General features: G+C 42.3%; 2 protein-coding genes across 5 annotated transcripts; one reads left to right on the forward strand and one right to left on the reverse strand.

The window, feature by feature from the left end:
* Nucleotides 1–4244: 4244 nt before the first annotated feature.
* On the forward strand, nt 4245–11406 carry cacng8b (calcium channel, voltage-dependent, gamma subunit 8b). The gene is made up of 5 exons (XM_070835458.1): nt 4245–4255; nt 5050–5274; nt 8807–8890; nt 10175–10315; nt 10607–11406. Exons 2-5 carry the CDS (start codon nt 5052–5054, stop codon nt 11404–11406), a joined length of 1248 nt encoding a protein of 415 aa, XP_070691559.1. The 5' UTR covers nt 4245–4255; nt 5050–5051.
* A 4165-nt stretch (nt 11407–15571) lies between these two features.
* On the reverse strand, nt 15572–25297 carry cacng6b (calcium channel, voltage-dependent, gamma subunit 6b). 4 transcript variants are annotated; one of them, XM_070836184.1, is made up of 6 exons: nt 25215–25297; nt 23130–23193; nt 22430–22814; nt 19736–19810; nt 17600–17737; nt 15572–17494 (listed from the first exon to the last, which is right to left on the reverse strand). In XM_070836184.1, exons 3-6 carry the CDS (start codon nt 22791–22793, stop codon nt 17274–17276), a joined length of 798 nt encoding a protein of 265 aa, XP_070692285.1. In that variant the 5' UTR covers nt 22794–22814; nt 23130–23193; nt 25215–25297; the 3' UTR covers nt 15572–17273. The 4 variants fall into 4 exon arrangements, with proteins under 4 accessions (XP_070692285.1, XP_070692284.1, XP_070692288.1 ...); XM_070836183.1 differs by having other exon boundaries at nt 22430–23193; XM_070836187.1 differs by lacking the exon at nt 23130–23193 and having other exon boundaries at nt 25215–25231.
* Between the last annotated feature and the right edge of the window lie 1923 nt (nt 25298–27220).

The following is a 27220-nucleotide window of genomic DNA, read 5'->3' on the forward strand; positions in this document are numbered from 1 at the left end:
GGATACCTATTCTATTACTATAATGGTGTATAACCATAAAAATTATCAAATATCTGTATGTTTGAGGGAAGATATAATAAATGTGATGTGATCTTATTTCAATTACCTTATTACCAGCAAACTGGCAAATTATATTTTTCCTTTATTATTTGGGGGTACTAAAATGTGGATTTACTTTTGAACAAAGGTCCAGGGTTGTGTAGTGTGAAGTATTGTCATGGATCAACTGTCTCAGCTGTCGTTCAAGCCTCCATCAAACATTATATATCATTACTGGACACTTGTTTATGGCTTCATGGCTCCGCCTGCCATCGGCGGACATACTTCACCCACCGTAGATTTCACTCCTGTGCAACCACATGTTGACAGTTTTGATGTCGCTAAAGTGTTGAAAGTCTTGTCTCTGGCAATTCTGTTCAAACGGCATCACAGCTCCTCAAGGTGCAAGCTTACCTTTTTGTCAGCTCTGTGCAAGTCCTTCTCTCATTCACAGAAATAAATACAAATATAGCAAGATAAAACACAAGGTATGAATCACGATGCTCTTACTGTATGTATCTGGTTAATACACTCTTCTGACAGCAAACTGTGCGCTTAACTTAATTTGTTCTTCCATAATTTAAGGCAAGTAAAAAACTGTTCTCATGTTGTGGTTACAGATTTTAGTTAGACATATATGTGGTGGTATTTCTCCCTTTGTTCCACGTAGTTACAGGCTAACTACAGTGTATTCTGGCTGTAATCTAAAACACTGTGCGTTTTCCCTTTTCGTAGAAATTGGAGGAATTGAATCCTGGTCCCCGAACGGAGCGTCAAACGACCACCGGATTATGCCGCAAACTATATGAAAATTAATGTATATATAAAACACCTTTCTTGAATTATTAAAATCTATAAAATTATATTTAAAAAAATCTATTTTAGTCCTTACTAAGCCGAATACCATTTTAATGGTGTTGAGGTCAATATTAGCACAGCGTTACAGTTGCTCCCAACCATACCACCCATGACACAAGCAAGTTACTCAAATTATAACCACAATATACATTCTTTCTAAATTACTCCCAATCGTCCAGATCATTGTTCAGTAGGTCAAACACACCCTGTAATCATAGAATACGTTCCTAATTGTTAAAAAGTAACTCCAGTGTAAGTTCTTAGTAGGATCCTGAATTGGTGCCTCCTTATTCCTTACCTTCACATCTTGTTCCCCAGTACCTACATACATGTATTGGTCTGTACTGTACTGGTGCACTGTTAGGACAGAAGATTACACCATAACTCCACAGTAATTTTGCTGTATGTTACAGTCTGTAATCTAAAGCATTACCAAAAAATACAGTACCTTTTTTGTACAGTCCCTTCGTCATTTAGTTAAACTCACACACTTTCTTTTCTTACCCTCTTGTTCCTTCACGCTCTCTTGCTCTTGTTCCCGTCGTTCCCCTCTTTCTTAATTATTGGTGGAAAATAGAAATTACTGATAATTAAATGACAATTATGATCTGCTACACAGGGGAGTTTTTGCTAGGGGGAATAACTTAGTAGGTTATTGTTAAGGTCATTCATTAAATACAGGAGTCAAAGACCACACACACACACGCACACACACACACACGCGCGCACACACACACACATTAGATACTGTGTTTTCAGGCCTTGGAGATAGTGTAATCCCTTCTGGACATGTATTTTCCTCAGGGAGAGGCAGTATGTTGATAGGGTTGGAAGGTCATATTACACACACAGACACACACACACATGCGCGATCACATTCACTTGTTTGCTTGCGCATAGAAACCCACAATGTATAAATAAGTCACACAGTGGTGGTGTCATTTGACAGTTTACATAATAAGCAGCCTGAACGCAGAGATACGAAGCTAACTGTCTAACTGAGGGGAGCTGAGGGGAACATTACTGGGATTCAATAAGATTGGACTAGACCCATCCTCAGATGCACTGGAGACGAAATGCACACACACACACACATAGAGCACACCGTCTCTCCTTCCATCTCTCCTTCTGTCTCTGAGGCAGCTCTGTTTTGGGTCTCACAATGCAAACAGGATGTAACCTATTTTGATCACGGTGCCATATTGCATCATCAAATATTAACAGACTTGACTGCACTGCATTATGTCTGCTAAATAATGTTTGTTGAATAATGTGTGCTGCTTTATCATATCTTCCTATTTTCTCTTAATTCATGAAGAAAAGACACCGACAGAGGGGCTACTTCTCATTCTCTCTTCAGCCACCGATGACATGTTGTGTTTATTCATGCGTGTGCACGTGCATGCGTGTGTGTCTGGCAGCATCTGTGTCGCCCTGGTCACAAAAATCTATTGATAGAGCATTAGCGCACTGTCCTGTCTGTCTGGGTTTCAGAGTCAACACTCATGCTACTGATTTGTAATATTCCCCCTCATTTCTGCCTCTTTCTTTCCCATCTCTGTTCTCTGCCCTCTCTCTGCTTTGCTCTCTCTGCCTCTTCCTCCCTCTATCTCTTCCCTGCCCCCCCCACCCCCCCGCTCTATGCTGATCCAGACTTTGGAATTCAATGTTGCTATGGTAACAATGTCGGGTTGGTCCTCTCTGCCTCCCCCTCTTGCTCCTCTTATTCAGGCTAGATGCAGTACTACTCGCTCTGGAGTCATTCTGTCTTTAGCCTGTAATACTGTCACTTCTATAATTACTCTGATCTGTTTTTACTCCGTTCCAATATGGGTCTACAACATTTAAATAAAGCATCTGTAGCATAGAATGTAGAGTTGATTATTCTGCCCAATCGACAGAACATTAATCTATGACCATTTTCATAATGGACCAATCATTTAAGTAATTTTTCAAGCAACGTCACTCGCAGTAACATGCTCTCAATGGTGATGCTAAGAGTCTGATTTTAAGTTATAATCTTTAGCATGTTCACCATCTCAGTTTAGCATGTTACCCTGTTAGCATTTGCTAAATAGCACAAAACACAACGTACAGCCGAGGCTTTCATAAACCAAAGTATAAGGCAATAGTATAGTTTCAACCTGATGATAGCGCTAGATTAAAAGTCAGTGGATCGTCAAAGTGAGTAGAATTTATCCTGAAGGGGGCATGTTGAGATAATTTACTAAAAGCCAAAAATGTCAACATTATGGTGGTGATAACAGTTGGAGGATCGCCAAAGTCGCCAGGATTTAGCTTCCGAAGACCACGAATGTCTGCACAACATTTCATGGCAATCTGTCCAATAATTGTTGAAATATTTCATTCTGACAGACCGACACTGAGCAATGCCGCTAGCATGGCTAAAAATAAAACTTCCCAGTTTCAGCTTCGCAATTGTTAGGACTTGCTGCTTATTTTATCTTGTGGGACATTAATTAATCTTTGGCATCAGGAAAGTGAGAGGCAGGAGTATTCACTTTTCTGACATATTACAGACAAAACGTTTAGTGGATTAATGGTAGGAATGAATCCTCATTTATTCAACCTTTATACACGATAGGCTAATGAGAGCAGTTCACTCTCACTGGCATGGGTGCCCTGTGTACAGAGGACAACAAAAGCAAATGCTAAAATCCAACATTTAGACGGACACGATAACTTACCAATGATTTGCATGATCAAGCAATCTGCTGATTATTATGCTGATTAATCATTCAGTTTATAAAATGTCAGAAAATGGTGAAAATGTCAGTTACAATTTTCTAAAGACTGGGGTGATGTATTAAAATTGGCAGCCAAAGATCCAAAGACTTTTAGTTTTTGGAAGCTCTGATAGCATGATTGTACTTACTATACATACTATATAGTATACATACTATTTAAACTCTTTGGAATAAAAATATTGAACAGTAATTTTTCATTATACCTCTTGTCTTCATCTTAAATCCACGGGCTAATACTACTAAGTAAACCAATAAAAATCAACCTGCTGTTTGCTTTGTTTTATGTGCTGCAGCAGCAGAGGAATCACCATGGTGCAAGCTTTCTGCTAACAGAGGACGGACGGAGAGTGGGACACACCGTCCAAGCCGAAGCCTCCGCCAGCAACAGCTTTCCAGTGAGCAAGAAAGAAAAAGAGAGAGAGAGAGCAACAGAAAGAAGAAAAAGAGAGAAAACGAGTGCAAGAAGGAGAGAGGGGAGCGGGTGAAAACAGTCGATGGATGCTGTCCGGATTGAGGGGACAGCACGTTCTTCACTGACGAGGAAAAGAAAGATTTCAAAATTGAGTCGAAGGATAGAAACTCGCCGTCAGGTAAGTTTTAACTCACTGAGACTTTGCTTGAGTCTTTTCTCATCTTTGTCAGTGTCAGTATTATCAGCGTAAAAGGGAAACTTTTAAAAGCAAACTTAGTAGAGAATGTCAACAGCAGCAATTATTGGCCTCTGAGGCAACTTCAATGCATCACACACATATACGTGGGCCAAAGTGACAAACTCTAAGTGAATGACATGACATATGAGAATACATGCATGTTTGTGTGTAAAAGGTGCATCCATATTGCCTTCCTAATAAGGACTGTAACAGGTACAAGGTGATCTCATGTTCGATCTGCTATGTGTGTATGTGTTTGTGTGTGTTTGTGCGTGCTTGTGCATTCATCTCCAGCCCTGCTGATTTGCAGGGGGAGAACGGTGTCAGGGTCATGAATATGGAGTACACCGAGATTGGGAGGGTGTGATCTATTGTGTTTCACATCAATTCTGTCTTGTTAAGCGGAGTCAGCAGAGTCATCCAACTCTCCTCCAAGGACACATCATAGAGCCACTTATGCACCTCCCACATCCGCCCCGTCCTCGCCTTCGTCTCACCTCCCCTCTCTTCCTCCCACCGGTGCCCCTCACCTCCTCTTGCCCCTCATCATCTCACCTGAATGTTCGCTGTCTTTTCCGATAAACTGCACTTTGCGTATGACTGTAAGCACACTTCTGCTCGGTTCTTTCATTTTTTCTTGTTCCTTAAGTCCACAGTAAATCCTTGTTTCTCTCTGTTATGTCCATCCTTTTCCTCTTCTCCCTCCTCCTCCTTCTATCTTTTCTCTCTTGAAGGCATGGTGTGTGAGAAGGGGATCCAGATCCTTCTCACCACCGTGGGGGCATTCGCTGCCTTCGGCCTGATGACGGTGGCAATAGGGACGGACTACTGGCTGTACTCCCGTGCCCTCATCTGCAACAGCACAGCCAACGTCACACAGGATGACCCCCATAACAAGGACAAGAAGGATCCTGGGGCGCTCACCCACTCTGGACTGTGGAGGATATGCTGCCTGGAAGGTAAAGAGGAAGTTTTGAGAGACTTGTTGGTGTAGGATTGCTTTGGTTGAGGCTGTTAATTTCAGGGAAAAGTGTGCAGGGAAAGCTGAAATATGGCAACACAGCTCTGGTTGCTTTCTAGTTGTTCAGCATTATCTAGACAGACTAAACCTTCTTGCTTTCAGGAATTTCCGGGACTTGAGGTTGAGCAGGAAAAAGTGGAGTCAATTTGACATTGAAGTAATAGTTTGACATTTTGGGAAATGCTCTTTTGCTTTCTTGCTGAGAGTCAGATAAGAAGATTGATACCATAGATGTAAGGCTACAGCCAGCAGTAAGTTAGCTTAGCATAAAGCTGGGAGGAATAGGAAGAAACAGCTAGTCTTTAACAAAATCCACCTACCAGCATCTGTAAATGTCACTAAAAACATGTTACATCTTGTTTGATTAATCCGCATAAAAACTGTAGTGGAAAAATGACAATGTGAATTTATGGTGGGTGAAAACCCCTTTTTGCAGTCTTGTGCTAAGCTGATGCTTCTCGATGTAGCTTCAGATTTTACCGGACAGACATGAGTGTGATATCAATTGTCTCTTCTAACTCTCATCAGAAAAGTGACTGAGAATATTTCCAGAAAAGTTTGAATATTCCTTTAATTGCTCTTTCTAGTCCTAATTGTCTAATGTCAGGTATGAGGGGGTGTGTAACGTCCATTTTCCCTTCAAAGTGTTTCTGTATTTAGACGTTCTTGTCTTTTTGCCTCCGTTGTGATTTGACCATTTAATGCTTACTAAAATCAAGTGGGTGGAACCGGACGCTGAAGTAGTGATGAATCCAACTTATTCAGCTCCAAGTGAACTGAAGTCATTACCTTGTGCCTCTTGGTTACATTACATTTTCCATCAGTCGTCGTGTGCGTGTGTGTGTGTGTGTGTGTGTGTGTGTGTGTGTGTGTTTTTTTTTTTTTTTTTTACTGTGTTGTTTACACTGCAGAGCAGGATCAGTATAAGCATGTAGAACACTGACGTTCAGCAGTGTCAGCCTTTCTTCCTGCCTGACTTATGGACACTTTGTTTAGAAGGCTGCAGCACTGCTGTAATATCAGTAATCATCAGTAGCATCATCGTATACACATTTTATTCGTACTTGTTAGACCACACCATAGTGAAAAGAAAACAGTTTTGCAAAATTGCAGTATAATTGCATGATACTGAAGCATAACCCTCTCTCATAATAATTCATTAATCATTGTGTTTGGTTCAGGCTGCAGTAATTTAATTCAAATGCTGAAACAAAAGCCTCATGTTCACCCCAACGCCCAGCGGCTTCTCACTCCAAGTGGCAGAAGCTACAGAAACTGGCAGTGGCCATCTCTCAATCTTCAGTTTGTCACTGCAACACAAGCTGCTAATTCATTATACATTACACTGCCTGGCCGACACTCAACCGCGAAGGCTGGGATGGAGTTAACAGTGAAACAGCTACGGCCAAACGGGTGGTGTGAGTTAGCGATCTGTGCCTTTGCTCACATACAGATTTCTGTCTCCAGGAAAACCTCTTGGCTCTCCTTATATAGCATCCCCGGCCCATCCTGGGCTTGGTCATTGTACAAAGCTAATTTGTCCTCATCTCTAAGCTTGCTGATAGCAAAGCAGCCAATTAGAGATAAGCTCTAGCCCTTGCAGCACTGCTGCAGTGCACCCCCACCCACTTTCTCTATTGCCTCACTCTTTCAGTTTCTCCACTTGCTATCCCTCTCACTCCCCCAAACATTATATTCAGTCTTTTGCTGGTTTCTCTCCTTCTTCCCTTCCTTGCAGTTTCTCCTCTTTCAGTCTTTCCTCTCATTGTGGTGCAGTAAAGCTGACAGTGTCTTGGCATGGCTTAGAGGTCAAGTATCCTTGATGTCTGTGGAGTATTCAGCCAAGATAGATGCTCAGTAGTCGTGCAGTGATGCAGTGAGGTGTAGCTGGAGTGGAAATGCAGGACATGCTAGCTCTAAAAGATTTATGCCTGTGGGTGGCACATTATACTGTGGATAGAGATGTCCTCCTCTCTGGCTCGTCTGCAGGTTTACTGAAGGTGGGGTTGCACTGAATTACCTGTCAATGATTATTTTCTTTGATTAGTGGGATTTTTTTTCTTCATGTAGCAGAGTGGTTCCCAGCCTTTAGTGTCAAACCCTCTCCCACTGCTCTGTCAACTGCAATCAAGTACCCCCTCATCAACACCAAGCGTCATGTTATAAATGAATTGATTGAACTGATGTATAAAAATGGATATTGTTGCAATGCATTTTTCATACACTTGAGCTCTTAATGTTAAGGTTGGTTCAAATTCACATTTGTACTATTATCACTTGGAGTGGCAGAAGCTCAACCATGTATCTGTTACATTTATGTATTTTAACAAGTTGATTTTATCTTTTCAACTATATATTAATTTATACTTTATCCAACTATTTGATCCATTGCTTCAGCTGTAAGTATTTCCCCTATTACTTTACTTCTCTGAACTGCTATCTGCACTTTCCACACTCTCAATTGCAACATGTGGTGTTCGTGTGTTAATGCTGACTCAGCAAGTGGATTGTTTTTTTTCATTTTTTATTTCTGATTTTTCATATCAGTCTAGGCACTCAAAATGTTTCCACATACCCCCTGGTAACTGCAGATGGACCCCCTCACTGATTCAGCACATCAAGTTATGAGGATAACACAGAACAAGCCACAGATCGCCGCCATTCGAACTGTATACCCTGTAAGCAGGATCTGGTAGAGATGCTGTGTTTTAGGTGTAGTGAGAGTCATCAGTGATCAGTCCTCCAGAGAGCACGTTCTTTTCTCTTCGAAACTGGAAATCTGCCAAAAATGCTAACTCCCACTAAGGTTTAATAAAAGCCTTGATTGCGTGAACGCCACCTGAAACAGTCTCAAGTCTGCTGAGCCTGTGTCTGAGGAAGATAACACTGATCTGTGCGGCTCAACTGACGTCCCGCCCCTTTGTACTTCCATCTGTTTCTTTACAGACCAACCTGTGGAAATGTAAGAGCTGTGAGAAAAGAGACCAGCTCACCCCACATCTGTCCGTCTCTCCCTCCGTCTGTGTCTCTTCATTCCATCACCTCCATCCATCTTTCTCACAGTCCATCCATCAGCAACAGTGGTGTGCTGTCATCATCCTGCGTGCATCCCTCCGTTCGTCTGTCTGTCTACATACAAGACCCCGGCGGGTAGTTATCTGTCTGCCTGTGTGTCTGCATACTTGTATGTATTTACATGTGTGTGTACTGAATGTGTGTGATGTTACTAACTTGCATTTAGAAGAACCATTAACCTTTGTGATGTTCTTATCAGTACGCTGAAGTCTGTCATCCGGCACGTATGCTTGGATTCAAAGAAGAGATTTTCTATCAAAGCTATGACTGTGTTCAGGTGTCAGTCAGTTTGTCCCTCGGGAGGATATTTGCTTTTCTTTTTTCTTAAGGTTACAGTTATGAGTTCCTGTCTTTTGTTGTGTCTGGTCACCCTTGTTTCTTCTCTTATATCTCAGGAGTAAAGAGAGGAGTGTGTTCTCAGATCAACCACTTCCCAGAAGATGCAGACTTTGACCATGACGGGGCAGAGTACGTCCTACGTAAGTCAATACCAGCACTGCTAGGCATGGATGATGAATGAGAGAGAAGCCTGGTTATGAATAAGATAGAAAAGGCCTGAAGTTAAGGAAAATAACATGTAAAATTACCTTAAACTTGGTGTTTTTATTGCTCATCCCTCAGAGGATTATCTCTGCAAGAAATAAACATGTGACAATGTGCATAGAAAATCAGGGGAGATGGGGTGCCCTAGTTCGTACTCAGTGCCCTGCAGTGATGTCTTTCTGCTCTATGATATGCTACATGTGTGCCTGTGCATACATAAAGAAAAGCTTGTGTTCTGTTTACAATGTTGCAGAGGCATTTTGCTGGCATTTAGGTGGCATTTTCTCTCCCGTGGCCTAGTTGTCCTAGATGAGAGAGGAGTGTTAATGTGTGGTTGCGCGTGTGTGTGTGTCTGTGTGTGTGTGTGTGTGTGTGTGTGTGTGTACATGGTTGGCAGACTTTCTGAAAGCACTGAAGGCCACATGGGAAGGGTTTGATTCAATCGTGTGTTTAGAACTGAGTAATTAATTTCCTCACCAAGTATGATGTGTATATTTTTATAGGAGCAGATTTAATCATTTTATTTTTCTTTGTGATTATTATTCCGTGTCCTCTTTGCACTTGGGTTAAGTAGTATTAGTTAAAAATGTTGTTTTTCTTAGTTGTGTTACTCTCGCACTTGGAGTACGACACCAGTTTCTGTAAAGTTTGTATAAGATTTCACTCTTGGTTGATTGTATGACACCCCTGGTTACCGTGGTAACAGCAAATGCAGTTTAATACTATGGTTAACACATGTTGAGCAGATACTCTTTCAAAGATACTGCAGTCTAATTTCATGCTTCGCACGGCGGCTATAGATTTCACACAACAGCAGAGCTCAGTGAAAGGTATTGTTGCAAATACAAATACATTGTGTTTGCTATGGCGTCCTCACAGTAAAGGCCGTTTCAATGTTTTGCCAGTAAAATCCTTTTAATGTTAATACTGAAATCAGTGAGCTAGTAACAGTAACACTGGATTACATCCATGCATTATTTCCCATGAATCCCGTGTGTGTCTGTAGGCAATTTGAATCCAGCAAATCCAACACTAGTATTTAAAGAGGTACATACAGAACACAGATACATTCAGTGGCTATTTCTGAAAAATAACAACCAGAGATAATATCAAAAACTGGGTTTGAATTCATAAAAATCTAAAGGATAACAGCCTTATATTACATATCACATTACGTGTTCTAGTGTTTGGTGTTTAATGCTCTCCTCTCCTCTGTTTAGGGGTAGTCAGGGCTTCCAACATCTTCCCGATCCTCAGTGCCATCCTGCTGCTGATGGGGGGGGTTTGCATTGCTGCTAGTCGTTTTTATAAGAGCAAAAGGAACATCATCCTGGGGGCAGGAATTCTCTTTGTGGCTGCAGGTAACTGTAACAATATTGTGTGTGCATCTGTGTGTAGGTATATTCACTAGTGGTCTGGAGAATATTAGTCACACTAACAGATTTTATGCATTGTTTGGGAATGTCTAGCTGTTTAGACTACTCTGTCAGTTTAATAGAGGTTTTTACTTTCAACCGTCATCTTGCCAGTTGTCTTTATTGAAAATGCCACAGATTATTATGTCAAACAAATGTGTTTGTTTGTACTGTAAATTGATCCATCTGAGCTTGTTTAGCTCCTTTGTGAATATAAGTATTTCTGTGCTTCCTCAGGTTTGAGTAACATCATTGGTGTGATTGTGTACATCTCGGCCGCACTGGGGGACATCTCTCCAAAGAAGGATGAGGATAAGAAGTGGCAGTACTCCTACGGTTGGTCCTTTTACTTTGGAGGTCTGTCCTTCATCATGGCTGAGATGGTGGGGGTGCTGGCTGTCAACATCTACATTGAGAAGAACAAGGAGCTGCGCTGCCGCTCTCGCACCGACATCTTCAAGAGCACTACGCACGCCATGCTCCGTCTGCCCAGCTACCGCTTCCGCCGCCGCTCCCGCTCCTCATCCCGCTCCACCGACCCCTCCCGCTCCCGAGACCCCTCACCTGTAGGGGGAGGTGGGGGCAAGAACTTCGGCCTGCCCCCCTCTGCGCTGCTGTCCCAGGGCCCCATCTCAGTGTCTACTTTACCAAACCCCCACTCTCGCTCCCACACGGCCCTGGCTGGAGGTGACATCTCCCTCTACACATTGTCCCGCGACCCCAAACTGGGGGGTTTGCCGCCCATGTATGGAACGGTGGACAGGGCCACGCTGTACCAGCTCCACAACTGCTTCCCAAAGGATGGTGGTGGAGGAGGGGGAGTGATGATGAGTGGTACACTTCCCTCGCTTAAGTCCCACAACCCTTCCAATTCTTCCAACTCCAACGCGCCGATGCCCAACTCAGTGGGCTCCGGCCCCCCACCCTTCACCTCGTCCACAGTTGACAGGGAGCGAGGGATGGGGACTCTGGACAGGCTGAAGGGAGACAGGGAGAGCAACTCTAATACCCTCAATAGGAAGACAACGCCTGTGTAGAGAGAGGGTGTGAGAGGGGGAGGAGAGAGGGAAGGGAGAGGGGGATGATGGGTAGTAAATTAAATGAAATTAAAGAGGGAATATAGAGAAGAGCTCTGTGTTTGTGTGGCTCAGCAGGAAATATATAGACAGACAGACAGTCAGACAGACAGTTGAAATGCTATATCTCTCCCTCCATGTTCACTGTTATTTAGTCTACTCAGTCTCACTGAGAACAAAAAGAAGATGAGTAATAACAGAGTGATAATAACAACAACAATGAACTTTCACAATAAAACTATTTTGATATTTTAATGTGCTAGAAATGATTTATTTTGTTAATGATCAAACGCAATTAACCTTGGGCTATTATGAAAAATGTTTCACATATTTTTTTGTGCAATATTACTGCTAATTTAACCAGATCATCATTAATGTAAAATTGTTGTTGTGATTATTCTTAGCGTTATTACAGGCTAGCCGCGTATTTGCAAACACTATAGTTTGGAATGAAAATCTAATTTTCATGTTTGTTTTTTTTTTCACTCTAATTTTAGATCTCGACGACTTTTACTGTGAATTTCTTCCATGCAGAGCCACTGGGACCGTCAGTGAGCTGTGTGTAACTGTGTCAAAGTGTCAAGCATGAGTGTGCACAATATGTGGGAGAATGAGGGCCTGTATTACTTTTACTTTTTTTTTTTAACCCCATTATATAATTTTCATTTCTAACATGAAGTCAGATTTGAATACTGTAAATTGTCTTCCAATATTGACACTGAAAGAAATGCAACAATAATGTGAGTGACTGAGACAACTGTCCAACTTCATTGTTATTATGAGTCTGAGTTTTCTATGGGCCTCTGTTAGTCTTATTTCCATTCTAATCAGTGTTAACAGTAGTACTTGTAGCTATAGTCGTGTTGAAGATGTTTGTTCTTGGGCATTAACAGAAACCTCTGACTGGAGGAGGCAGAAAAAAAAGACATAGAATAATACATTTGTACAGATTCAGGTAAAGGTTACTGCCTGAGCAGAAAAACAAAAAACCTAATCATTTTTTTCTATGAAGAGTCCCAAAGTGAGACATGCAACTCATCATTTTCAGTGGCAAAAAAATACAATATGTATATGTGGGTTGAAAGGGTTTAAAAAACACTATAAAGAAAAACTTTTGAAAAGATACATGTACATTGTAATTTATGCATACATATATTTGTAAAGTCTATAGATATGTTTTTCGGGACCACTGTTCAAACTGGGTATGCATTTTGGGCAGGTTCGGCTGACGTGTTTTGTTCCCACTGCCCCCCTTGGACTCTTGTTGGGTGGCTTCATCCGCCAACCCTGCGCCGCCATACTTACCCCCTCGCTCCTGCCCATATTTGGTCACATGATCAGTGTTCCTCTTCTTTATCACACGATCGATAACAGATTCACCACAGAGACGAGATCTTAACTTCCCCAAAGATTCTTTTCACTGTGCTTCCCGTGTGACCGCTGACTCCTGAGTCTGAACTCTGATCTGATCTGTTTATGTTGATGAGAATGTAAACACATGTAAACACCCACCCCCACTCTCTCTTCTAAACTGTCCTGAGTGACTGCAGATCCGGGTTAAAATCATGGACACACCACTACATGATATAATGAAGAAACAAAACAAAACAACCAGACGCTTCCAGATTCTATTTGTTTTCATTTCTTTGATTTCATTCGAGAAAAAGAATAATGTGATAAAACTGCGCACAGATAGCATTTATGTGGGCAATATGAATAGTATGTAGTTGAGAATAGATATATCTAGACAAATGATTATGGTTTATCTAAATGTGTGATAAACTTAAACACTGTATTGCACGAAGTTTATAAAAAAATCAATAACAGACATATTCACAGACTGCTGTCTTTTGTTTCTTTTTTGCCAGGAAAGAAATGTACCTCTGTTTGTGTATCCCTCAGTATCTGACAGGTTGTAACAGTAGTGAAAGGAGTATGCAGACTCTTTAGTTAATGCAGCAATAATTTTATAGAAACAATGTTTATGATGACAGTGTGAAAACATTGTGACAATGTGGCACGTTAGTGTTTGGTTGACTCTAGTGATTAATGATGATTTCAAGCTCTATAAACCTTCCCCAACAATTAGTGACTAGCTGGTAAACGTATTGCCTTCCATGACTTAAAATTTGACAAAGAATCAATTATTGCAGTGCAAAGTAAAAGTAGCGATATGACACTGGATGTTTGACTTTTATGATGTATGTGCAGAATTTGACACCAAAAGCCTCTTTGTCACAATTACCTGCTGAAGGAAGAAAAATGTCTCTGAGCTCACCTTAAATCTAAATTGAAGACATGTACATACCAGCATGATTTAGTGACATGTATTTGTAAGACAGTTGTGGTCCAATATGCAACTCAAACAAGTGTGATGTGGAAACAAACATTGAGATCAGACTGAGCAGAGAAATGGGAGATATCTTGTGTTGTGTAGTTAATCACGTCCTATGAACAGTTATTGATTAAGTTAGTAATTTAATCTATAAAAATGCTTTAAGTGAAAAGAAGCTACAGCTGTCCGATAAATGTTGTGCAGAAAAAAAGTGTTTCCCTTTGAAATATAGCAGAGTGTACCCAAGCACATATTCAAGTGAAGTACAAATACAACAAATTCAACTGAAGTACTGCACTTGAGAAAATGCACTTGGTTACTTTCCACCATAGCACACACTGTTCATCATTAGTGAGCAAACATTGCTCTTAGTAGTTACTCAAGCTCAAAGTCTCTCAGCTAATCTTTGGTGTGCTGTGATCCTGAAAAGACTTCAACCTTCCCTGTCAGACCTGAGGCTCATAATATTTTCAAATATATGGGCAACGCCAGATGGGAGGTATTTGCCAAACAGGATAATGAGAAAAGCAACTGAAAGTTAATTCAGTATACTTTTTTGTGACCAGCCCTACCTGATCATGTTTTTTTCCTGATGGGCCCATCTGGCTCCTCATGCATGTTTTTGCATGAGCAATTATAAAATACTGTCAAGGTCTGCCTTGGTGCCTTTATGCCCACTGGACAGGCTTTGTCTGACCTTAGAGGGATGTTCACTGCCAGGGAGGGCAGTGGGAATACTTCCAGTGAGGATCAAGTTGGAGGAGTCCCTTCAGAGACAAGAGATGATACTTCAGATGCATTAGGGCAGAGGGAAGCAGTGTCACATCCTTGACAAGGCGTCTGAGATTCCCAGCAGTGCTCCTGGACCTTGAGGATTAGCTAGCTTGTGTACCGTCCACTGCTATTATCATACTTTCTGCAATGCAGTTATAGTCACAGTGATGCAACGATGAGAGATTCAAGGAGGAAGGATGAGTGGCTGCCAAAGCAAACTCATCTCATCTACTACACAGACACCATTCCTTCTCACAGTTTAGGGTAATACAGCTTAAAATGTATTGGCATTTATATTTTGACAATATATTGATAATAGCAGTTGAGGTTTCCCTCCCTTCCTGTGAGCTTCCACCTTCATCTGCAGGTCCCCCGTGAAGAATTCTTGGAAGCTCATTTCCATTTACAAACATGCAGCTAGTGGTCGTACACCACTTGTCACACAGCCTCAGTAGAACTATTAACAGCTATATATACAGCCAGGATAGTGTGTCATGTGGATTCAGTTTCTGCCCACTGGGAGTTAAAAGCATGTGTGTGAGTGTGTGTGTTTGCAGCTGAGTGTATGCGACTGTTTGGATGCCACTCACTCCCCGGTGTTAGAGTAGTTATTGGGACAGATTGGTCAGTTGTCTGTGTGTGTGTGTGTGTAGGGCAGAGGTAGGGTGGAGGAGTGGTGACTGCAGGCTCCCCTGGAGACAGCAGGGAAAGTGACGCACTGAGGTCAGGGGTAGAGAAGGAGAGGGCACAGAGGTATGAGGATAGGCTGGTAGGGGGGGGGGGGGGGGGGGTACATAGTTGAAATTCAAGGATAAGGTTTCCCAACCTCTGCAGTGAAATGCATTACGATGAGCTATGGCCTAATTATAGAGGAGCGCGTTTGGGGGAGGAGGATGTTTGGCAGAGAGGTTAGGAGTCACACTGTAAAGGGGTGAAAACGGGTGAATGTCAAGTTTGAGAGCAGACAGGGTGTCATGTCAGCAGACAAAAGGGAGGCAATCACTTCATTTCAAATCCCTTTAATGAAAAGCAAAACTGGCGGCACGTACTGTATATATATATATATATAAATACATATATGAGTAGAAATTACCACAGCTTTTTTCTTTTTTTACTAGCATTTCCTGGTAGAGAGATAAGGTGAGCATTCTATGACAAAAATAAAGTGAATTTACTGCAACATAATGCAAATAAAGTGACAGGAGACAACACTACAAACAGTGACTATTTGTAAAATATAAACACTCAGTTTATGTACAAATTTGAGCTTATAAAGTGAGTCCATACAGTTATCTGATATACAAAATTGTATTAATCGAATCTCACAGTTGATTTCATTCAACATACATTCATCTGGTTTACTGAAGCAGCATCCACCCAATACATGCACACAAAGGCACACATAGGTAATAAATAATGACAACTAAAGCCTCTTGTTTGTCAAGTATTAAGTGTTAAAAAGCTTCCTAGGCTAGTAAATTGAGGATGCTCATTGACTCAATTCCTAAGGCAACATGTAGCAGATATTAGAAGTAGCATAACCAGGACCTCCTCCATACTGATTGTTAGCAATATCAAAAACATAGTATTTGTTGCTACGCTGATGGTGATACATTCTGATGCTGCTTTTTTTTTTTTAATCTATGGAAGCTCATTTTCACCCCACAAAAACAGATGAAAAGTTAAGCACGATAAGTGTGGTGGTAATTCAGACTTGGTGGCCATCATTTTGACTTTGTAGGCTAGAATTTTCTCTTACAATCTCATAATTTTGTATTATGTCTAACTTTGAGACTGTCCTCCTGAGAAATCATTTCAGAAAATACTTTGAAATGATGCTCAGGTCAATGTGACAAAGCTGTTCCAGCAGCAGCAGTAATTATGACGGGAGCAAAGGTGGATAAAGTCCGTGCAGGGAGGAGGTCAAGCTGGATAGATGGCTCATCAAAATATTGGACAAAAGCTTCGATACTACAGAAAGCTCCCATTTTATGCATGACAACAATTGTTGCCTAACCATGTTTTTATCATTATAGCCACTGAATGAAGCCAATGAAGGTCACTAAACCCTGATGAAGCAGTTATTTTAGTCCAAACCATGATGCTTCCCTAACTCGAACCTGGTCATGTTTGTGCCAAAGCCTAACTAGTCTTAACCATAATGTCATATCATAAAAGTGATTTTTTTCTTCATCGGTGACTTGTAATGGTTTTGAACGTCACAGACAAATAATAATGTTCTGCTGATATGGAGCATCAGATCGGAAAACACCTCCAAGATCATTTCTGGAGGAAATGGACAAACAAGGACTTTTTGCTGACTTTTCATGTTTTTCTTTGTTTGTTTTTTGGCAGAAATGGGCTTCCATAAAAAACTATTAACTCTCCTTATGCTGCCAAAAAGATTAGATTTATCAGTGGCTGTACAGCTATAGGCAGACTAACAAGCCTATTCGTGACACTTGTTTGGGTAAACACAACACAGAGCTAAATATCAAAGAGTGAGCAGCACCCCGTTGCCCCTTCCATCTATTTTCTACTAAAAACACTAAAAAAAAATTTGTGGAACCAAATTCTGGAGCCTCACTGATTTGATTAAGACCTAGAATGAGTTCTCTGACAAAGGAAATGTCGAGAGCAAGCAAAGTTATAGTCCTCAGGAAAAGGACTTCAGGACAGCACTTCACCAACACTGTATGCATGTTTCACCTTTTAAGTGCTAGGTGGCGCTATTCTTGTGCAGCAAGCATTTCTGCCAGGGGCTGAAAGGAAGGGAGAGGATGATGAAGAGGAAACCTCCAAGAATAAGTATGGCTCCCGCTGAGCCCACGCAGGCCACAGACCAGGACAGCTCATGGTGCAAAGGTATGGAGTGGTCACTAGACAGCAAAGCCAGCACCGACTGGTGGAATATCAGGACAGACAGAAGGACCAATACACCTGCACAGATATTCAGAAGAAATTGCATTAAAAGACAACTTGATTGAAAAATGTCCCCTTAACCTATTGAAGATAAAGATAAAGATATTGATAATCGGGTCCCACCTGATAGGATGAAACAGAAGGAGGCTGGTTTGAGAAAGAAGGGCACTCCTTTACTAAGAGACATGGCGATACAGAGAGAGCCCATTACCATCATGGTCAGACTCAAGAGGGCCAAGATGGCTGCTGCTAGATTTAGATCTGAAAAGGAGAGAAGAGATTATTATTATTATTATTATTATTATTATAGACTAATAGGGTGTGAAAGTGTATAAGAGAATTTGTGAAAGTTAGTTTAGCTTAAGTTGAAATGATATTGTGAAATTCTGCGTGGACACTGGTCAGTTAGTAGCTTCAGGCATTACATCACCTCACAAAGTTTGACTCTACTGGGCTTATAGTTGATTACACATGATTAGTGAAATGTGAAAATACAAACGTGGTGTGAATTGTGCCGCTTCCCACACTGGCTTGGTTTAAAACAGATTTTTATTGGCATTGTAAACCTGAACAGGTGCAACCTAAAAAGCTGATCAACATTTCACGACAGCCTGCGCCAATCTTGTGTTTTTTGACACTTCATCACACACATAGCCTTATTTTAATAATTAAAACAAAATAGATGCAAGCTTTAGGAATGGGAAGCGTGTTAATAGGAGGGAGGAAAAGCCCAAAAGGAGATGGGATTGATAACAAAGAAAGCAACAGACCATCAGCTGTCTTGTTTTTGCCCAGCTCCACTATACAGTTTAAAATGGATTCATGGCCTGTAGAGACTTAAAACTTGCTTGACTACTTGAATCAAACATTACAGTGATGTTTATGGTAGAGTTTTGTTATTTTGTTAACACAGTTGGCACCACTGAGTCTTTCTTGTTGGTGCCTGGTGGAATTTCAGGCATCTTCGAGCTGACTGCCAGATAGTGTCACATAGCCAAACCACACCTCTCCACACTTTGTCTCTGGAGTAAGGTCTGGCTGAACTCATCATGGCTCTGGTGAAGGGGGGATAAACACTCTGGCTTGTTTGTATTTCTTTAAACCAATCATAGTCGTCTTGGGCAACTAGTAAAGTATCGGGATGGAACATTAACATGGAGTGGCAAGCCCTGACATTAAAATGAAGTGGATTGAATTACAAAAAGACAATTACAAGAAGGATTACAAGACAAATCTAGCCTGATCATCAGTGTGTTAGAAGTAGAGCCTGTCTACACTTCAACACTGGACTCATTAAAACAAGAGACGATTTGATAGCTGCCCAGACTTCATCTCGTAAGACTGTCATGCCGGTTGTTGATCTATTTTCTGTCATGGACATCGTTAGCCGAAGGGATGGGATGTTTAGCAGGTAAAATATTTACCATTTACACCATCTTAGTTTAGCATGATAGTATGATAACTTTAGCTAGTTATCACTAAACATAAAGTGGGTCTTTGCACACACTTGGTCACATCACAAAATACCGTACAAATTTAAATTTTGACCAGATGATGGCACTATATGAAATAATAAGGCATCACCAAAGTGATCATGAGAGGAGCATGAAATTTAAAGGCAACCCACCCAATAGTTTAGAGATATTTGACTCAAAATAGCAAATGTCAACCTCATGGTGGCACTAGAGGAAAAGTCGACAAAGTAATGAGGATGCATCATGTAGGGAGCATGCACATCCATAGGGAGACATTTCAATCCCCTAGATGTTGAGATATTCAAGTTTGGACCAAGAAGGTGGACCGACCAACAGTCCAGCATTCCTATACATACAGCCATGCTGCTAATGTGGCTAAAAAGCTATGCCATTATACGCGTGATTACACCAGTGTTTGCTTAATATGTCGCTCAGGTTAAATATATACATTTTGTTCTCATAGCTCATATATGTCAGTTGTCCTTGTTTTTTTTAGAACTTTTGACCAATTGATAAAGGGGTCTTAGCCAGCTGAACTTCAATCTGTGCTGAAACCAGTGGCGGCCGGAACAGTGTGGTAAGCACATTAATCAGTCTGATAGTTTATGGTTTGCTTTGGAAAATGGGTGGCAGCAAAAGTTAATGGGCTGAAGCATGCAAAAACCACCAGCATGGTCCTCCGAGCATCCCAGTGAACATCTTTATTGATTGTAGCTGCACTGTAACTGTTAGTGTGTGTCTGTGCGTGTAACACAAATTGCAGGGGAAAAGTAGAATGTCTCACTCTTGTTAGTTGTTTTCTTGAATATGACTGCATTCTCCCCAGAGGTGAAGAATTTGAAGTAGGTGCAGTTGGATTCTGTGGGAAAAGCAAAAAGATCATACAAAGAGATCAGACACACATACACAAACACAAACACACACAAACACAAACACAAACACACACATACACACGCTCCTATGGATGGTTGCTGGTCTTCTGTTATGTGTCTCCTATGCATCCATGCACTCTGTCCTTCCAGGCATCATTCCTATTTATATCCAAGAGTCGAGCATTAGCTGGAGTATCCAGAGACACACACACACACACACACACACACACACACTGCCCAGCACCGCACATATGGTGCCGCTAGAGAGGGTGAGAGACAGCAAAAAGCTGAGGGTGGATGGCAGAGGGGAGAAGGAGAGGTAGACAGAGCGAAGGGGCAGATGGAGGGTAGAAGTGGAGAGGCGTGGCTGCAGAAGAAGAGGGAGTGAAGGGAAGAGGATATGTGGGGTGAACGAATAATGAATTGGGATGCAGGAAATATGGACAGAGGCTTAGAGGATGAGAGAGTGGGGAAAAGGAGGAGTGAGTTGGGGGCAGATGGAGGGGTGTTGAGTGAAGGGGAAGAGAGAGGGGAGCCACAGATGGAGAAGGAGGTGAGGGGAGCAGGAGATGTCAAGAGGGGGAGGAAACACAGAGGGATTGGTTAATACTGCATTAGACATACACTCTCCCTTAGTCCCTGTCTGTCCCTCATCCTCGTTTCCCCCTCTATATTTAGACAAAAACTGTGAAGTAGTCAGATTCCACTTGGCTTCACAAATGCATAGTGATGACTTTCACCCACTGATTATTATGTGGTCCAAGATGACCACATGCTAGCACACACACGCACATTCTCACACATCTCTTTTGCACACAAATATGTTTGTGTCTGAGCACATTTGCAAACATTTTTTATTGAATCAGACACACCATTTATCAGCCTACTGATTTTTCAACACATTGTGCTATCACAGTCAACTGGTTTTGCTCTCGCTACCCCTGCTGAGGCTCTAATTATTGAGCTGTCATGTTCCTCTCCAGCAGGCAGCGAAGATGGATAGCTGGTCTTGAGATGACAGGCATGGCATCAGCGAGCCGCACTTTGCTCGGGACAGGAGCCAGAGGCATGTAAACAGGGATGTGAAACAGAGACGCAAAGATGGCAAAAACAGTTGTTTTCCTCCAAACATGACAAGCCCACGGCCATCTGCGACAGGCGGCGTGGGCCAACAGTGTTGGGACGTGCGAGAAAGCTTGTCAGAAGCATACTGGCTGCTCTCACACACCAACGGACCATCTCGAAGGTGCATATATATATATATCTGTTCGCAAGACGCAGCCAGAGACGCAAGACATTTTGACAGGCACGATGAATTAGTCCTTGAAGACCGGATAGAAAAACAATGTAGTGACACATCACTCGAGGTGATGTATGCGAACAGCATTTATGTATATATGTGATCCACGTGTATCTCTGCTGGATGAGGAGATTTTTTTTTTTGGTTCCCAGAGAGCTATGCTGTGTCTCAGCAGATTCCCCTCTAAAGCCTGCCTTGCCAATCTCTATCTCACTTGTTCCAATACCTGCCTCTCTACATCTCTAGATTCGCTTTTCAGGCAGAAATAGGTCATTGTGCAGATAATCAACGCACTCCAGAGAACCTAACCATGGTCAAGTTGAATAAAGTGCTTTTAGAAAGGAGCTGTCAGTATTCTAAACATGGATGTTCGTCAGCAGAATAAACCTGTGGTCTGCCCCTCATCACCTGCCTGTACTGTGTGTATAACATGGATGATGATTAGGTACCCAGTCAAGGGAAAAACTTGAAATGAATGCTTCATTACACTGACAATGTAGTGAATCACAAGGATTTTATTGAACAGTGCTGCATGCAGCTGTGTGCTGCTTTGTTGTTACAATGGTATAAGAGTTGAAAACAGCTTGACTGCGGTCCTGCTCGTGCTCTGTTTCCGAGCATCGTATTTCTTTAATGATTCAATTTGCACATTATCTGTAGAATGACCTAGATACATATGTATGCAGGCAGCTTCACATACACAACTATCCTCTCTCTATCCCTTCACAAGATTACAGTGGATACGCATACACACAAACGGGGGGAAATGGCTTTAAATGTATACTACAAATCATGACTGTGTTGCTCAGAAATCTAAAGATTGTTAGTAGGAGAAGGTATTTTTTATTAAAATGAAGTATTTGCATCGCGTTCCTCAGTCCCTTATGGGCTCAGATAAAAGACCTACAGATGTAAGCATATTCCCAGAGGGCATACATCATATTAGTTATGCCTGCTCCCTCTGCTCTCACATCAGTGGTGATGGAAAGAGAAAATGTGCCGATTAAGTGTACACGGTTTTCCTCAATGATGTCAACAACTTGCAACCTCTCAGAAACACCCTTTGACCCTTTTCTATTAATTCACCTTCGTACTGTGGCACATACTGTAGCGTGGGGTGGCCTCAAGGTAGACTTGCATGAAGGGGTAATTCAGTTTACAGAGAGGCAGACATGAGCAGAAACAAAACAGACACATGCCCTCCAGAAACCTCACCTGCTCACCTCCTAGACAGCACAGCGAACAGACAGACAGACGAACACAAACTCACACAGACGGACAGACACGCACCAGCCAGAGGTCTCACCTCCAGGTAGTTCAGCAGGGCCGCAGCTTGTCCTCTCCGGGTCTATGTCAGCCACCCATAGGGTGCGGATGCAGCCCTTCCACAGCCCATAATGGGCCATCTGGCAGGTCTGGTTGCCACTGAAATTCTTTGGTTGAGCCAGCTCCACCCAAAACTCTGTCCCCATGCCCAACACTGTCAGGGTCACTCCAATGATAGACACAAAGAATGCCAGCTTGATCTTCCCTTCCTGGCTGTCACTCATCTTGTGGGTCCTCCTCTGTGCCCTTCCACCTTTCATTCCACCCAAACCCCCTCCTTGTCCAGACCCTGCCACCCCAATGCGACCCTCCTCATCCTGCTGTACAAAGAAGTTGGACCACATACTGATCACAGCTGCTCAGGCCTGAGGAAGACCAGGTGAAAGAAGAGGGCACTTAGGTTAAAGATTAGACGAGCTAATGGAAATGGAAAAATGGGAGGAAAGTTTGGTGAGAAGAAAATTGGGAGAGGTTAAGGGTGAACAGGATGCAGGTTTGGAAGTTATAAAACCAGTACGTTAAAAAGAGGAGACACAGCTATAAACTATCCAGTGATGGATGAGTAAATTAAGCAGAGTGAAGAAAGGATTAAGTAAAAATAAGAGGGCTGAACAATGAAATTAGACAGAAAGAGATATGAATGGAGCTACAATGAAGTGGTGAGTGGATGATGTAATGACATGATAAAATGGGAGGAGACGAAGGCGAGGACCAGGAGAGCCAGTGTCTGCTTTCTGTCCAGTCCTGTGAAATAGAGAGATGAAACAGAAAGATGAAAGAGCAGCCAGCATATGCTTCACAAGAGCAAAATCCTTTCATCACCAGCGTAATATTTAATTTCCAACAGCTTTATCAGCATCTACAGTTATCCCTCCCTAAAAGCCATATGACATGCTCTCAGCCAACAATAGATAAGCCATATGGCGTTTCCCTGAAAGGCAGATTTCGCTTCAAATGAGGAAACAATTGGATTGGGTGAGCTGGCGGAGTCGGTTGTTGCGGGGTCAAGGTGAGGGGTGACACTACAGTGCCCGACTGAACCACCCATCTTCTATTGTCCCAGAGGAATTGACAACAGAGCTCTTCCCCCAGCAGGTACACTATCTGTGGCTTAAGGGCAGATCCTGTTTGATCTGAGGGGATAATGGGTTGCCACAAATACCTCATCCTGCATTACGTGTACCAACAAACACTCGAAATCTGCAGCCATGACTGTTTTTGAGTGTGCATGTAAGAGTGAGTATGTGTGTATGTGTGAAAGAGAGAGAAAGTTTGTGTATGTGGCATTGGCACTGTAGGTGGATCCAGGCTCATAGAGTTGTTTCTGTTACTCCAAACTGTAAGCGAGGGGCCATTGGAGCAGTTTAAACAACGTGAGTGACGGGGTACAACGGTGTAACCGCGCTGTGCAGGGTGCATGAGAGGTGATAATTCATGCCTGAACCCTCTGACAGAGAGGGGGCTGCAGTAATTAACTCTGCTGTGCAATCCAACAGGTCACGTAGTGGAGGCAAGAGGCCCGGCCAGTTAGGAAGGCAGCACCAACAGTTGGTGGATCACTTAATTCAGAGCTTTGCACTGACAGCATCAGAGGTTTTATATAGGCAAGGCACCACATGAACCCCCTAAGCGCAAATTCTTTGTGTACAATATTCTTCTGTATAGAAATATAAAGAGCAGAGTGCAGTGTTTGAATTTTGCAGTGCATACTGAGTAATATTATCAAAACGGGCAATAGCAAGACATTTACATATAAACAACCACACAAAAAAACCACGGTCACTGTCAGCAGGTGCAGGGATATGGTTGAAATTCCATAGAGCTGAAAGGATTAGCTGGTGAATCAGACAGAAAATTAATCTGCAACTATTTTGATACTCGATTATTAATTTAAGTGATTCATGACAATGTGAGGACTTTTGTTGCTTTTCTCAGTTTTATATTGTAAACTGAATTTGTGGACTGTTGGCCTGACGAAACAAGACAAAAATCTAAATAACTAATGTCAATTCAGGGCAACTCCACGGGAAGAAGATCATGTGCTATGATTGAAAGCTCAGAGCAGCTACAAAACAGACCTTGTGGTGAGACTGTTTTGACAACAAATTGAGTTCGTCTTTAATTACAACTGGCTTTGAAACATTAATTTGGAAAAGTGATATTTATCAAAACGGTAACATGATGACATTATATCATCATGATGTTATTCTGACCGATAGTATCAATTTATCCCACAGTCCTAACTTACTGCAAACACTGTACAGTGTAATGCCATAATCAGCTAAAGTTAAGAGCTAAAAGCGAATCTATGCATGTCTCTAATGAACCAAAGGTTTGGAATAGCACTCCCACATTAGAATACTCCTCCAACATTAATTGTAATGAAGAATATCAAGACTGCAGCTGCTGACAGCCATGTTAGTCGTAGAATTACAAACCTTGATCACATTACATCCATATTAACCACAGGATGATCGGATGGGTCAGAGCATGCCAGGCTACTCTACTGGAGGGATTACACAAACAAATGCTCACTTTGTGCTACAAGATTATCCCGAGCAGTGTATACATACATGTTTTTAAGCTTAATAATGCAACAAAAGCTGCTATGGTGCACTGACCTAAGTTCTATAGCAGCTGAGCTGATGGTTAACTTGTACACACAGGCGCATTTGATCTTGTGAAAATGAGGAGCTCTCTCCTGTCTGACATAAGAAAGCAACAACCAGCTAACACACTTGAGTTAAACGAAGAATAAGTCTGACCTGTTTGGTGTGTGTTGTTCAGTTCAGAAGTAAGAGACGCTTGAAACTTAATAGAGGGGCAGAGCGGTGATGGGAGAGTTAGTGAGAGAGAGGGAAAAGGGGTGGGAGGGAGGTACATGAGGGTTATGGAAAGTGAGTGTAACAAGGGAGGGGGCTGCAGCCTGGTTGGTTAACACTTTTGATGATTAAATGTGTGCGTCTGCACTGCTGTTTGACTGCACCTGCAACTCGTGCTCAATCTCAACAGCACCCTGTTCGAGCTCCACACAAGTTTGAAATCTTAAATCTGTTGCTGCCGGGTGGTCCGCTCACATGACGACAGCCAGCATGATTAAAAACATGTCTGTGTCTGTGACAGCCTTGCTTTTTTGCTCCTGTGTGTGTCTATTTTAGACAGCCACCTGTTAATGACATTAAGTAAGGGCGAAGGAGGAGTCTGTGTTTATATGAGAGGGGCCAGGATTGCATTTAACAGCAACACATTATACTGTGAGGAGAGAAAATCTGACACAGAGTGAAAGTGAAACGGAGAGCAGCAGAGAGGGGCGCATACGCATACGGAGAAGGGGAGGAGATGATGGAGGGATAAAAAAGGTAAAGGAACACTAATGTTTGAGGTGGGTGAAGTTATGGACTACACTTGCTGGAAAATGAAGCTGTTTGGAGAGGAAAATGAGAGCCCCATTTCATTCCTCGCTGAACAAGATCCAGAGAGATTTCCAAGACTCTGCCTGGTCTTGTGGAAAGCTTTTCTCGTGGCCCAGCCCTGCTTGGCTCCTCTGCAGTTTAGGTTACATACGTGGCACAGGGAGAGTGAGAGAGGCCAACCCCAGCGGCCAGCCACACACTCAGGGAGGGTAGGGAGAGGGGGGAAGGGGGGAGAGAGAGAGAGAGGGTGAGCAGAGGGGGGACGCAAACTGAGAGTGAGTCGGGGCCCAGAGAGACAGAACAGGAGGGAATCGGAGAAAAGGGACGAAACAGGCTGTAGGCTGTGACAGGAAAACAAACACCTACGATGTCCAAAACAGCCAAGCCCTGTTCGTCTTTAGGAGGGATTGTTGTGAGGCCACAGTGCAGTTTGCAGCTGGACTTTCTGGGAGAGAAAGAAACATATTGGGCACATGACAGCCGTGATAAATGGACTCATCTGGAGGACAGCTATCCGTTCTACCGCACATATGTGTGTCTATTCTTTAAAATGACTTTGCTTCTAATTACACAGCCTATCTCGGCTCCTCCATCATGTGAGATTGATAGAAAGTGTCCACAGACAGTCTGAGGCCATCAATAATCTACAGTATGCTGATGTGAACAATCTTGTCTCCACATCACTCAAGTGGCCGTGTCAGCAGTACTGATTTATGCTTGAACACACTGAACTGCACACTTGTATGCTCATGCATGCAGCCATGCGCACACTGACCACACTTATGCACATTACAGCTGCAACCATTTCTTGCTTTGACATTGCAAAGTAGTGTAGCCTGAGAATATGGCCCTGATAAAAGCATAAATCTGATGATTTTCATATTGTTAAAAAAATCAATTAAAAGTGCTCAGGAGCTGCTTCTACTGTAAAGAGAAGCTAACCCACCAAGTCCGCCGCTGAAAATAGTCCCCAACAAATTTGTTATTTACTCTGTTCTAGGTGATATTTAATCACCTAAAAAAAAGGGGAAACACCTATGGTGTCCAGCTGTTTTTGTAAATTATTTGGCTTTATTATATAGAAATTGTACAAAGTACTGGGACCACTTTAGGAAAAAATGACCTTTAATTATCATTGCACAATGAGAAGCGACGCTGCACAGGTTGGTTAGATTAGCGTGCATGTTGGTTAACAGTATTAATCACTTCACTATGTACTCTATGAGTCTGTAAGTTACATCATGTGACCGCTGCCCTTCTTTGCAAGTGCAGTTTGTCTGTGTTTGGCTACTGTCATGACTTTTGAGACTGTCCCATTAAACACATTGCTACGTGTCCTGGTCAAGACTTGGCTCCTT

Source organism: Pempheris klunzingeri, chromosome 8 (assembly GCF_042242105.1).
Source record: "Pempheris klunzingeri isolate RE-2024b chromosome 8, fPemKlu1.hap1, whole genome shotgun sequence".
Taxonomy (NCBI): Eukaryota; Metazoa; Chordata; class Actinopteri; order Acropomatiformes; family Pempheridae; genus Pempheris; species Pempheris klunzingeri.

Excerpts from the sequence above, each read along its gene's own strand:
- cacng6b (XM_070836184.1), bottom strand. The coding sequence starts at position 22,793 with ATGTGGTCCAACTTCTTTGTACAGCAGGATGAGGAGGGTCGCATTGGG. Across the intron at positions 19,811-22,429 it reads CCCTGCTGAACTACCTGGAG|AATCCAACTGCACCTACTTC; the intron begins GTGAGACCTCTG and ends CTTTTCCCACAG. Across the intron at positions 17,495-17,599 it reads CTTCTGTTTCATCCTATCAG|GTGTATTGGTCCTTCTGTCT; the intron begins GTGGGACCCGAT and ends ATATCTGTGCAG.
- cacng8b (XM_070835458.1), top strand. The coding sequence starts at position 5,052 with ATGGTGTGTGAGAAGGGGATCCAGATCCTTCTCACCACCGTGGGGGCA. Across the intron at positions 8,891-10,174 it reads CGGGGCAGAGTACGTCCTAC|GGGTAGTCAGGGCTTCCAAC; the intron begins GTAAGTCAATAC and ends TCCTCTGTTTAG. Across the intron at positions 10,316-10,606 it reads AATTCTCTTTGTGGCTGCAG|GTTTGAGTAACATCATTGGT; the intron begins GTAACTGTAACA and ends GTGCTTCCTCAG.